This window comes from Carcharodon carcharias, chromosome 16, assembly GCF_017639515.1.
Source record: "Carcharodon carcharias isolate sCarCar2 chromosome 16, sCarCar2.pri, whole genome shotgun sequence".
Classification (NCBI taxonomy): Eukaryota; Metazoa; Chordata; class Chondrichthyes; order Lamniformes; family Lamnidae; genus Carcharodon; species Carcharodon carcharias.
The window spans coordinates 17,043,510-17,058,006 of NC_054482.1; the positions used below are offsets into that span (position 1 = coordinate 17,043,510).

At 45.0% G+C, this 14,497-nt stretch overlaps 1 protein-coding gene across 2 annotated transcripts in view; it reads right to left on the reverse strand.

The window, feature by feature from the left end:
- Window positions 1-439: 439 nt before the first annotated feature.
- Window positions 440-14,497, reverse strand: part of lhx4 (LIM homeobox 4) — a 326,165-nt gene continuing 312,107 nt past the window's right edge. For both annotated transcript variants that reach the window (XM_041208942.1, XM_041208945.1), the window contains 3 exons: window positions 7,479-7,636; window positions 4,043-4,214; window positions 440-831 (listed from right to left, as the gene is read on the reverse strand). In XM_041208942.1, coding sequence (XP_041064876.1) covers window positions 440-831; window positions 4,043-4,214; window positions 7,479-7,636 — 722 coding nt within the window. The remainder of the gene's footprint in view (window positions 832-4,042; window positions 4,215-7,478; window positions 7,637-14,497) is intronic.

Sequence of the window (14,497 nt, forward strand, 5' to 3'; positions counted from 1 at the left end):
CCAACTCTACCTCTTGTCATTTTACTTGTAGATTTGAATTTTAATGATAGTGAAATACAGCCTACAGTCAGGTCATCTCAAGGTCTGTTGTCTCTTTTATAATTAGGGTAAGAACGCAGTTGCCTCCTCCTCGACCCACCTACTTGTCTCCATCAGATTTGGCATTTCAGTCAATAAAATGCCACCAACGTGCATACTTTTGCCTTCACTTGCAAGCATTAGTTCAGCAGGAAGGTCCATCTAGATGGGTGCTTGTCCCAGACCAGTAGTTTGGTCCATTGATCTCTGTGCTGTATTTGAGCTGGATTCACTTCCGCAGAATGAGGAAACCAAAGCTGTAAACACATACATTGCTTGTCTTCAAAAGTCCTGCAGCTGCTGTGGCTACTAGTCCTTTTCTAGACGTCTTCATTGGATCTCAGACTAGTGGTATGGTGTGTTAAAACTGAGGATGGTCCATGTCATCAAGCCATGAAGCAGGACTTGTTGGAAAGTCTGGGTAACCAGCACTGCTACCTGTCGAGATATCAGAAGTAGGACCGCCTGTCATCATTCTCAGGGCATGGCTCATTCCCTGTCCTCCTTGTGCTATAATCCCCAAGTTATTGTCAATATAGCCAAGGCTGTTCATTAAGGGGGTGTGTGCAGGAGCAGAGGCTATAGACGATGGGGACTGAGGGATTCCGTAGGGGCTGCTAGCTCTCAGGTCGTGGTACTGCTGCCCTACGCCATCGACAGTGAAACTGCCGTTCAATAACTGTCTGCCAGCCATGTCACTCACACCACTGTAAATTCCATTAGTGTGGCCCAGTTCAGAGAGGATCTGATCATCTGGAATACAGGACAAACAAAATAATTAATGCTTTTGGCTAATATTGCACTTGCAAAAACAAAATACTGCCTTTAGAAGGCAATTTTATTACATGTGCTGAAAGGCAGATTAACTGCTGAAGGCTATCATTGTAATTGTATCTTCCTTTAATTATTGTATATTCAAAAATGTTAAATGATAATCCTTTAACACACAATATACATTACATAAAATAATCAGAAATTTGCATAGCAGATTAGCTAATTTAAACAAGAGGGTTATAGCTCAATTCTAATTTAAGGGTTATGCCCTACAACCACATAACGGGGGCATCTTTCACCAAATACATCAGACTGAAAAGAGCCTCCAAGGTGGCGAAGATGGGGCCTAAGCTGCAATTCCAGTCTAGCCTGCACTTATTGCAAGACACCATCCTTGGAAAGGAGTCAAAGCCCACGCTGGGAACAGTCACCCAGAGGCTCATTAAGTAGCTGTTTGACACTTAAAATGCCTGCTGGCTCTCATTGAAGAGGCTGCACAATGTTTTGGTTACTAGCACTTGTCCTAACACCCTCTCCAGACAGTGCCCAGTAAATGTGGCACTGGTGCCACTTTCAAGCACTACCTAAAGGAATACTCTCCAGCTCATGTTTATTGGTGCTGAAGCTGTGAAGAAGATCTCTGAAATACATTGGGACACTCTGCCAAGACTTCACCAGCACTTGAGCAATATGCATTCCGGAAATTGTCTGCAAATTTTAATCTGAAGATTTTGTGGCACAGTGGGTAGCATGCCTACCCCTGAACCAGAAGGTCTGGGTTCAAATCCCACTCCAGGACTTGATGGCTAAGGAGCTGCATTCTTAACATGGTCAACAGGTTGAATATCAACCTGTAAATCATTTCAATACATCAACGGCAAGAGCCACTCCTGGTCAGCCTTGCTTGATGCCTCTGGCAACAAGTTGGCGACCTGTTCCAGGAAAAACTAGCTACAGGAACAGACATAAGCACATGCTTTGTCTGTCACATGCATCACTAGATGCAGGAGGCTTCTAGGTCCAAGTCACCTAAAAAGAGTGAGTACTATGCTACTCTACCTTAATGGACACCTTACAGGAGTCACCAGGAGAAATGGAGTGCTTGGTCATTGGCTTTTTGCTTCGGGTCCTTCTTGGTCTGGATTAAGACTGGAAGGAGAAAATGAGGCCAGGCAGGAGAGAGGAACAGAAGAGTCGGGTGATGTCCTTTTCCCACTGCAGGTACAGGACATCCCTCAACTTCCAGTGCCACATCAGAAAACCTGCGTGCTCTCCATTGTTCCCTGAGCCATCCTGCAATGTGCCAGCCAGTATCCTCCACACCTTCAGTGAAAGTAGAGAAGCCCAAACATTCTGCTCCACAAAAATTGCATCTAATCAGCACTTGAGTGCGAAACCTGCAGGTTCCTACTCTAGCCACTCCAGACAAGTTCAAATTATGTTAATCAGCAATTGGAACCAAAATTGAATGCTAAATCCAGATGGTTAAACAGGTTTGTCTTCTTAGCACTACACCCATTTGGCATATGTTCTCACCTTTTGTCCAAAATAATCCCCAATGTATTATATAAGAAAAGCTCAAATAGTACAAACAGATGTATTATATTTCTGTGTAACACTGTGTATTAACATTTAATATTCAGGATTGTTATCACTGTGTAACTAAGGACTCAGCGTTATACACTGAGAATGTTTCACTCTTGTGAAACTGGTTGCAATATTATATATTCCATTGGGCTGTTTAACCACTGTAATACAACATGCATTATTTCAAAACATAGCTAGGGGTGCTATAAATTAGGAAGAGAGTAATATAATTATGAGCAGCCTTTTCTGTTCACCGATGCATAAAATGATGCAGGGTGATGTCAGACATGCGTCCCGACTTCATCCTGCGTCATTTAGATTCTCAGTTCGACGGACGTGCAGCCAACTCAGCTCCGCACCCTCCAACCTGTCAATGGCCTATTAAAGCCATTAACAAAGTAATCGAAATGATTAATGGACCTGCCCGTTCAAGCTGAAGGTTGGCGGGCAGGCAAAGAGCCCAGGCGGCCTTCAGAAAAAACATAAAACCTCATCCTCGGGCGGGATGAGGCTTCATGAGGGATTTAAAATTTGTATAAAATGTTGAAATAAAAGAAATTGACATGTCCCAGCTCATGTGACAGTGTCACATGATGGGACATGTCAGGAATATTTTTTTCTGCCTTTAACTTTTGAATCTTGAGCCGATCTCCCTGAGGCAGCACTTTGCCTCAGGGAGATCTGTGCACTCTCTCGCCGGCATGCATGAAAGAGTGCACTCCCAGCTCAGGGAATCCCCCCCCAGCCCGCCTGCACAGGGAGCGCACAGTGCCTCCTGGCCATGCCATGCTGGGCTCACGCCCGCTCCTGCACAATCCCCCCTGACGGGGGGAAAATGCTGCCCTATGAATTAGATACTAGATGGCTGCATGCCAATAATACTCCAGAAGCTTGACACCATCCAGAACAAACCAAGATTTTGATTCAGAAATGATGGAGGATACTTGTCCAAGTCAGCATGCTGTGTGACTTTGAGAGGAACTTGGAGGTAATAGTGTTCCCAAGCACCTGCCAGCCCTGCCCTTCCAGGTGGTTGAGGCATTGGTTTTGGGAGGTGCTTACAAAGAAGTCTTGGCTAGGCACTTCAATAGGTAGTGCAGTCACAGTACATTGATGGTGGAGGAAATGAATAAGCTGGCGAAAGAGGTACTGATCAAGCAAACTGCTTTGCGCTGGATAGTGTTGAGCTTCTTAATCTGTTGCCGCTTACCCATGCAGGTAAGTGGAGAATATCCCATTACACTCTCAACTTTTGCCTCTTATGTGGTAGAGAAGATTTTACAAGTTTGAAAGTGAGCCAGTTACACTTGAGATTCCTTCTGGCTTCACTGGGTTTTTCCAGGAGCCTAAAACAGGACTTGAGAATTCCTAGTCTTCTCAATGACAACCCCAGCAATAATGTGGACTTCATTGTATCAATTGCGCCCCCCCCCCCCCCCCCCCCCCCCCCCGCCCCATATCTACAGAGCTCTTCCTGAAGTCATAAGCCACGACTGCAAGGGATTGCTCTCGATCCTCAATCAACCACTAGGGCTGGAATGGTGGAATCCCCAAAAGGTTACAAAACCATTCAAATACAATGGCCTCACTAGGGCTTACTCACCTCTGAAACTCAGCTCACTGTCACTGAGACCCCCCTCCTCCACTGAGCTTTCTTTCCCATTCTTTGCCCCTCCACGGCTTCTCTTCACGTTCTTGTAATACTGTCCCCATCTGTGCCTGCCTGCATCCTTCTTCAACCGCTTCTCCTTGGCTCTCCTGTTCTGGAACCAAACCTGAAAGAAGTTTAAGTATTTTCATTTATTAGTACCTGTTCAACTCTAGCTAGAATGTTTTAACATTATCTTGGACAAAATACAGTGGTCCATATATAAACCTTTAACTGTGCTTTGTTTTATAGCCTGTTGATAGATTTTATCTAGCTGGTTCCAATGGTTAGTTGAATATAAGGTGTACTGCACTATGAATTTTGCACAATCTGGTACTTTTGGGGGCTGAATACAGCATTTTGAAATTGTATTTGGATGTTCAAAAAGGCATCCTTAATTAACAGTTATCATCGGTAATTTGTGCTTAGCACCTTTATCAATGTTCAGAGCCTGTAAAATAGACATGGGGCAAGTCCTGGATCTGGGCTCAAGTCTGAGATGTGAATCGCTGTTGGTAAAAATTCACTGAAACCCCAGTCTCCCCTTATCAAGGGCTCAAGTCAAGGGGCCATTTCTTACCAACTGTCTAGCCCCTAGACTGTAACCCTGACAGATGCCACCTTGCTGACTGCTCAATACCTCTACAGATGAAGTCACATAAGTTGTTTAATGATCCAGAGGAATCTCTTCCACCAGGAACCAGTGAAACATAGCCTAATTGTCTGTGGCTCGATTGCCTCAGCATTAGTGTTGGACACTGCAAGGCTTTTATGCAGACTGGGGCTACAGCCAAACAAAATCTGTTGACTGTGACTGAGGAGAGGCAACCCGAACAATGAAGCATCTCCTATAATGTCCTCTACCACCAACTCTTGAACCGGATCTTGCATGGAAAAATGGCAGGGGAAGGCGTGGCAACACACCAAGAAGATGATCAAGGGACAGAAAGTAAATTGAATTCACATTCAAGCATTAGATATGCAGTTTTCTTTTTAGCAACTGCTCCATTGAAAGGACGTTAACTGGTTCTCAGCCAGGGCGTTAGGTGCTTCACTTCAGGAGAGGAAGCTAGTGATAGGATAAGTTACTGAGCTGCAGCATTTAATCTGTGTTGAAGACCGCACCTCAGACCACCCCGGCTTCCAAACCGAAAGAAGAAAAATAGCAGGATTGAAGGGCTGAAGGGGAAGAGACAGTGATTATTGTTTGGATATGGCAGCATGGAGGCCTATTGAGGGCTCCTTCCTATTCCAGGGCTCAGGGTCTATGCATCATTTCCTATCCAAGACTGAGATTGTTCACTCTCCAATTTACCCTCCCTTTCCTTTGCAGAAGCTTTGATCATTTTCTTCATAGTCTGGTTAAGATGGAGGACTTATCACAAGCAGCCAACGTTTTATCAATGTCAGGTGCAATATGTTGGATTTTTAAAGGATAGTACCACTATTCCCTTCAGTTCTTCATAACACCTAAATTAAATATGACTTTTTTTTTGCAGATTCTTTCCTCAATTTTCTCATTTATTTTCCTGGCTTGTGCTGGGATAAAGTACCTCACCAAAGTGACTGCCCTTCATGCAGGAGACTGAACAATGAGTTTTAGCATCCAGTTTTACAACTGGTGGGGATGGGGGGGTTGCAATCAATGTGCTCACTCAAAATCCACACTCTAACAGGAGGCACTGGTGAGTGATCTGTTTTGAAAACTGTGGTTGAATTTAACCTTCTGTAATCCAGGAGTGCAAAGTCCAGCTGTGGCACCATTATAACCACTGCAGCTCAAATCGGATAGCACAGATCAAGCCTAGGATACTACCATTTTATATGCATGACTTCAGCACTGGACAGTGTCTTTCTCAACAGAGCCATTAGGGTTGCTACAGTCCATGTCCCCCTCCTCTCCCCAATCCCACTCAGTTAATCTTGATCCTATATATACAAAACTCAATTTTAAATTATAAATATTAGTAAAGTACTTCAGTAATAGCTGTGCTGTAGAGGAAGAGTCAATAAGCTCTAACAGCATTCATGGCGGGGGTACAATGACAGGCAGCATTGACAGGAAATCATAATGTGAATCATGTACCATAGAACAAGAAACTTTTACTGTGACACCCAAAGAATGTGTCTGATCTGGGCCATTATTGTTCTAGTTTAGATCCAGTTACAGACTGAATAATTTCTACAGTTGATATTTAGAGTATGGGTGTATCTAAATTGTAAGAATTCAAGCACATTACATCCATACACGCACAACTAGGAGGCTATTAAACGGTTGTGTTCAAAGTCACTATTTCTGAATTTATTTGGATAGTTTTGCTCAGTTCTTTTAATACTCAATGCAATATTTTAGTAGACAACTTTTAGCAAATGAGGGTTATTTTTTACCACTAACACTAGTCGTCAAGAGTAAAAGTACATGTGAATAAAATGGCCTATTTTCCAGTGCCTGCATCCTTATCCTATTCTACCCTAAAAACAACAAACATTTACCTTAGGACTGAAAGTTAACTGATTCACCATGTGGCATTGCTCAATCACAATACTTGCTATTGTGACATCACGACTCGTTGCCATTGTGATGTCGGCACTCACCGCCATTGTGATGTTACCACCCATTACATTGTGATCTTAGCACCCCCGCCATTCTAATGTCAGCATTCACTGCCATTGTGACTCACTGACATTATGATGTCAGCACGCACTGCCTTTGTGATGTCAGCACTTCTGCCATTGTGATGTCAGCACTCACTGCCATTACAAAAACAGAATTACCTGGAAAAACTCAGCAGGTCTGGCAGCATAGGCGGAGAAGAAAAGAGTTGACGTTTCGAGTCCTCATGACCCTTCAACAGAACTAGGTGAATCCAAGGAGAGGGGTGAAATATAAGCTGGCCATTGTGACATCACGACTCGTTGCCATTGTGATGTCAGCACTCACCACCGTTGTGATGTTACCACCCATTACATTGTGATCTTAGCACTCACTGCCATTGTGATGTCAGCACCCCCGTCATTCTAATGTCAGCACGTCCGTTTATATTTCACCCCTCTCCTTGGATTCACCTAGTTCTGTCGAAGGGTCATGAGGACTCGAAACGTCAACTCTTTTCTTCTCCGCCGATGCTGCCAGACCTGCTGAGTTTTTCCAGGTAATTCTGTTTTTGTTTTGGATTTCCAGCATCCACAGTTTTTTGTTTTCATCTCACTGCCATTATGTTGTCAGCACTCCACACCATTGTGATATCACTGCTCACTGCAATTGCATTTAAGCTGCTTCTACTGAGATCAAGGGACTAGGTGAACAATAACAAGTGGTATTTTCTAAAGTTAAATTGTTAATAAAATTTAAACAAGGAAAATTACTTCCCACAAGGATATATTTTTTTACCTGTACAACCCTCATGTCAAGCCCTGTCTCTGAGGAGAGCTGTTCCCTCACATGGCGAGCTGGTTTTGGAGAGGTTTTGTATGCATTCTTCAGTGTTTCCAATTGTTTGGCTGTAATAGTAGTACGCGGTCTCTTTGCTCCAGCTTCTGCATCAGCATCTGTGTTAGACAACAAGTTCTTACCAAATCTTAAATTACAGATGCAAACACACAATAGAGCCAGTGTTCTGGATTATGTTACAGTCATTACATACATCTGTATAGCACACTTAACATGGTAAAACATTCCAGGAGTGCTTCACAGGATTGTATGCAAACAAAATTTGATACTGAGCTACGTAAGGAGATAATAGGTCAGATGAAAAAAGCTTGGTCAAAGAGATAGGTTTTAAGCAGTGTCACAAAGGAGGAAAGAGAGATAGATAGATGGAGAGGTTTAGGAAGGGTATTCCTAAGGTTAGAGCCTTGGCAAATGAAGGCATGGCCACAGTGGTGGAGCGAATAAATTGGGAATGTCCAAGAGAGCACAGTTTGCTCGGGCAGAAATTTCAAGGGGCTATGGGGCTGGAGGAGATTACATAGGTAGGGAGGGATGAGGCCATGGAGAGAGTTGAAACAAAGGATGAGAATTTTAAAATCAAGGGATTGCATAACAGGGAGTCAACGTAGGCTAGCAAGCACAGAGGAGATGGATGAGCAGGATTTAGTATGAGATAGGACACAAATTTTGATGACCTTAAATTTCTGGAATGTCGAACTAGGGAGTTTGACCAAGAGTGTATTAGAATAAACAAGTCTAGCCAAATGTACAATGCATAATATTAGTGTTGTACAGCTTATAATTGTGTCCAAGTACTTCCTTGCAAAAATGTAAAGTCGGTCAAAGGATACAGTCCATTTTTGATCTTGAAGTAATTTAAATACATGTCATTGAAGAAGTCATATTTTATATGCTGCACCAGCCACAAAGGAAAACAAATTTGTAACTGATATGTAAAATAATACTAATGCCTTCAGTTTGAAAAACATTCTAAGATAAAATTACTTTTATGCACGCACAGTGATTCCTGGGACGGCAGGGTTGTTGTATGAGGAGAGATTGGACTAACTCGGCCTGTATTCACTGGAGTTTAGAAGAACAAGAAGGGATCTCATTGAAAGGTATAAAATTCTGACAGGGCTAGACAGACTGGATGCAGGGATGATGTTTCGTGAGGCTGGGGGGTCTAGAACAAGGGGTCACAACCTCAGGATACAGGATAGGCCATTAAGGACTGAAATGTAGAGAAACTTCTTCACTTAGCGGGTGGTGAACCTGTGGAATTCTCTACCGCAGAGGACTGCGGAGGCCAGGAGACGGAATATACTTAAGAAGGAAATAGATAGATTTCTAGACACTGAAGATGTCAAGGGGTATGAGGAGAGAACGGGAGTATAGCGTTGAGCTAGAGGATCAGCTATGATCATATTGAATTGTGGAGCAGGTTCGAAGGGCTGAATTACCTACTCCTGCTTCTATGGAAGCATGTGGATGTGTATCGTTTAGCAGGTGCAGAATGTTATTTACTCATTTATTGTCAAAGTGTGGATAACAAGAGACCTGGATGTGAATTTCTGCTGGGAGATCTTTTACTCATCTGGTATAGCTTCACCAGAAAAACCGCAGAAGCCCAGGAAAATGGAGTAGCTTTTCCAGTTTTTCATTCATTTCCAGTAGTCATGGGGATGAACTCAATGGTAGTTCAACCTCCATTGTTCATGAGCCATACATGCATCTTTTGATGTGTTATGTGTTTATTAAGTACACACCTTGAAAAGGGGTACTTTTAACTTCAAAGAGACAACACTTGTATAACACACATCAGAACCAACCCAGGCAGATGGGGTTAAAATACGGATCAGGCATGATCTGATTGAATGCCAGAACAGGCTCCAGAGGCTAAATGTCCTACTCCTGTTTATGTAACTGACAGGATGTCTGGTAGTCCGTGATCCTCTGTTCCATTCCTTTTACAAAGTTTGTGGAATAGAAACTCTATGAAGAATTAATGATCCTGGCGTAAAATCAGCACCGAAGACCACTGTAGTATAAAGGTATATGGCATAGTAAGGATTAATGTGGGACTGAGAAATAGTACTGCCCACACTGTGATGTAAAGAGACACATGAACTGAGCCTAGAGTCAGCTGTGTGCTGGACAGAGACCTGTGTAGATGCTAGCATGGAGTTAGCTCATAGCTTGGCGTATACCTTGTATATATGTACATAGTTAGGTGTTATCAATAAACACTTAGGCCATGATTTTACGGCCCTACATGGTGCATCCCCCAATGAATGTGGTGAGGCATTTAAATCTCCATTTAGTTCAGTGGGACAATACTATCCCACCAGGTGGGAGGGGCTGTGAAACCCTGACCATCAGGGCAGAATTTTACCCTTGGCGTGCTGGCTCAGCAGGGGCAGTCGACCGCCGCCCGCAATCGGCAGCGCGCCGCGATTTGGCCTGCCCAGCATGAGTCGCGGCCTTTCAATGTGCGCGAAGGGGCAGGCGGGGGCGGGGGCGGAGGCTTAACGTCCAGCGGGTCCAATGGTGAACCGGCGGCCGATTCAAATGCGGCTTCGGCAGCGCCTGGAAGGCTGCGACTGAAGGACGCGGAAGTCGACAGAACGGATGATGCAGCGGGTGGACACGGCAGGTGGGAGGGCAGGTGGGTGGGGCAGTCAGCCCCGCGTTTATTGGACGAGCATCTCACTGCCCTCCTGAAAGAGGTGGCAGTGAGAAGGGAAACACGTCCCCGGGAACGAGAGGAGGAGGCCCCCTCACTTCACCAAAAGGGCCTGGGAGGAGGTGGCATCCAGGGTCACCACCCAGACGTGGTGAAGCGCACATGGGTCCAGTGCCAGAGGGGCTTTAACAATCTGCTGTGATTGGGGAGGGTGAGAACCGTGTTGGCATGGGTCACTTTGCAGAACAGGTAAGAGCTGCCCATCCCCCCGTGGACCTCAGAGGTGTTATAATGTGTGAGTGGCAAATGTCACTGAGGCAGAATCTGGCCAAGGCGGTGAGCCCTGGTTGCTTGGACTAAGTGTCTTGTGGCTCCAGGGTCACAAATCGGCTGAGCCCTGTGAGGTGTTCCTCAGGTGGGGTTGGGAAGAATGTAATGGCGCTGCCGGTAGAGAGTGAATTGATCAATGGGCATCAGTGGGGGATCTGTGTGGAATCTTCCAATTAGTTGAATCAAACTTCTGACAGACGCTTTGTTCAGGTGTGCAGTGACTTTCATTCATTACTGTAAGGACAAGGCCAGCCAGACACAGTGAGCCAGAGGCTTTGCAGCGATTGCTGGGTTCCCCCTCATCCAGAGTGTAATCGACTGCACGCATGTGGCCGCCAAGGTGCCAGCGGGTGAGGCAGGAGCTATTGTCAACAGGAAGGGATTCCACTCCATGAACGTGCAGATAGTGTGTGACCACAGGATGCAGATTCTGCAAGTCTGTGCAAGGTACCTTGGCAGCTCCCGAGAAGCTTACATCCTGAGACACTCCCAGGTGCCAAGGCTCTTCAGTGCCCCAGCCCAACTAGATGGATGACTGCTGGGTAACAAGGGCTATCCACTCAAAAGGTGGCTTATGATGCCTCTCCACCACCCAAGAGCAGGCTGAGCAATGGTACAACAGGAGCCATGGCTCCACAAGCGTGGTGGTAGAGAGAACCATCGGTCTGCTCAAGATACACTTCCAATGCCTGGACCGTTCAGGGGGCGCACTCCAGTACCCCCCAGATTATGTGTCACTAATAGTGGCTGTATGCTGCGCTCTCCACAATCTGGTGCTGGAAAGGAGGGGACGCAGTGGAGGAAGAAGATCTTGATGCAGCTGCACAGGCAACAGACAATGAGTCCAGTAGTGAGCCAGAGGATGAGCACACTCAGGAGAATGCTGAGGGCATAGACCTGGGTAACCTCCAGGGAGGCAGGGACATGCGGGAAGCTTTGAACCTATGATCCTTCAGCTAGCCCACCAAATAAAAACCACCACCACATGCCAGGGCTGCAGGCTCCATACTCAATCTCTGACAGGACCAATTCCTTGGTCAACAACATAAACTATGTGCCTTTGCAATAAAGTTTAAGGAGTCACACGCCCATCATAACATCATGGTTTACCCCGCACCTACAGAACAAATGAAGCATCCAGAGGCCAGTTGCAAAGGAAACATCTCATTTACTTCTGAGTGACAAACATAACAGAAAGTAACATTCACCGGTGTTTCCCATCACACCACTAAAAAATAAGGAAAACAAATATCACCCGTGAATAGGCCGTGTTGTGCTTAAGATGCTTTAAGGTTTTGTTTGCAGGTGCTCTGTCTTGGTGCTCCCCCCCTCGCTGGCACTGGCATTGGAGGCAGCCTGCTGACTCTGCTGTCCTGTTGGCCTTGATGACCTCGGCAGTCGTCCTCTGACCAGTGGAGTCTGTGCTGGCCCCGCCTGGCATCTCCCCAGTTGCTGCAGCCTCATCAGATGCCACGGTCACTGGCAGAGGGGTGGAGGAGCTGCCGCCATCATCCTGAGTGCCCTGAGAGGAGCCCGCAGGTTCGACAGGCAGCTCAGGTTGCTCTGGACCCCCCTGCTCACCATCGATGGACGGGTACCTAGCTGGGATATTGGGTGCCCAATCCATCTCCCACAGTGACACTGACCTCCTGAGGTCATTGCCGGTGTGAGGGCTTGCAGGTCCGAGCGCATCCCTTGGAACATCTGATTCTGTGGAGGAGCCTCCCCATGAGAGAACATAAGAACATAAGAACTAGGAGCAGGAGCAGGCAATTCAGCCCCTCGAGCCTGCCCCACCATTCATTACGTTCATGGCTGATCTCATTTCAGCCTCAACTCCAATTTCCCGCCCTCTCCCTATAACCTTTCAACCCATTGCGAACTAAAAATCTGTCGATCTCCTCCCTAAATTTATTCAGCTTTCCAGCATCCACTGCACTCTGAGGTAGTGAATTCCACAGATTCACAACCCTTTGAGAAAAGTAATTCCCCCTCATCTCTGATTTAAATCTACCAGCCCTTAGCCTAAAACTATGGCCTCTCATTCTAGAATGCCCCACAAGGGGAAACATCCGCTCCACGTCTACTTTGTCTATCCCCTTTAGCATCTTATATACCTCAATTAGATCTCCTCTCATCCTTCTAAACTCTAGCAAGTATAGGCCTAAACTGCTCAATCTCTCCTCATAAGACAAGGCCCACATCTCTGGAACCTCCTCTGAACCGCCTCCAATGCAACTACATCCTTCCTCAAGTAAGGAAACCAAAACTGTGCACAGTACTCCAGGTGCAGTCTCACCAATGCCTTGTACAGTTGCAACAACACTTGCCTATTTTTATATTCTATTCCTTTAGCAATAAATGCCAAAATTCCATTTGCCTTCCTTATTACCTACTGTACCTGTATACTAGCTTTCAGCAATTCATGCACGAGGACACCCAGATCCCTCTGCACTGAAGCATTCTTCATTTAAAAATATTCTTCTGGCCAAAATGGATAATCTCACACTTATCCACGTTAAACTCCATCTGCCAAATTTTGGCCCATTCACCTAACCTATTCATTTGTAAATTTCTTATTTCTTCATTGCAACTTACTTTCCCACCTATTTTGGTGTCATCTGCAAATTTAGCCATAGTACATTCTATCCCCGAATCCAAGTCATTAATATAGATTGTAAATAGTTGGGACACGAGGACCGAACCCTGTGGCACCCCACTAGTTACAGCTCGCCATCCAGAAAAAGACCCATTTATCCCAACTCTCTACTTTCTGTTGGTTAGCAGATCCAAGCTAATATATTACCCCTAATTCCATGTGATCTTATCTTGTGTATTAATCTTTAGTGTGGCGCCATATCAAAAGCTTTCTGGAAGCCCAGATATACTACATCTACAGGATCCCCATTATCCGCTTTACTTGTCACATCTTCAAAGAACTCTAGCAAATCAGTCAAACATGATTCACTCTTCATAAAACCATGCTGACTCTGATGGATTGCATTTTGACCTTCCAAATGCCCCATTACTACTTCCTTAATAATGGATTCCAACAATTTCCCAATGACAGACATTAAACTAACTGATCTATAGTTTCCTACTTTCTGCTCCCCCCCCCCACCACACTTTTTGACTAAGGCATTTATTTATTAGCATTTTTCCAATCCACTGGAACCTTTCCGGAACCCAGGGAATTTTGGAATATTTTAGCCAATGCATCCACTGTCTCCGCTGCCACATCCTTTAAGACCCTGGGATGTAGACCATCAGGTCCTGGGGACTTGTCACCCTTTAATCACAATAGTTTGCTCAGTAGTTTTCTCTAGTGTTGGTGATTGTTCTACGTTCCTCCTTCTCTATGCCCTCGGCACTACCTGTTACTATTGGGGTGGTACTAGTGTCCTCCACCGTAAAAACTGAGGCAAAATATTGATTAAGCATCTCTGCCATTTCTGCGTTCCTCACTGTTAACTCCCCAGTCTCATCCTCCAAGAGACTTTAGCTACTCTCCTTTTAAAAACTTGTAGAAACTTTTGCTATCAGTTTTTGCATTTTGCATTTTGTGCTAGCTTTCTTTCATAATTTACCTTTGCTCTTTTTAAAATTTATTTAGCAACCCTTTGTTCATCTTTAAAAGTTTCCCAATCTTCCAGCCTGCCACTGACCTTTGCAAATTGGTATGCCTTAGTTTTTGCCTTTATTTTATCTTTAATTTCCTTGCTTAGCTCTGGATGCTTTTTCCCCCTCTTACCATCTTTCTTCCTGTTTGGAATATATTCTACTTGGGAGGAATTGAATATCTCCTTAAATATCTGCCACTGTTCATCAACTGTCCTCTTTTGTAGTCTTCCTGCCCAGTCCACCAGGGCCAAATCTGCTCTCATGCCTATGTAGTTACCTTTGTTTAACTCCAGAATACTAGTGTGGGGCTCAAGTTTCTTGTTGGGATGCTCATCCAGCATCA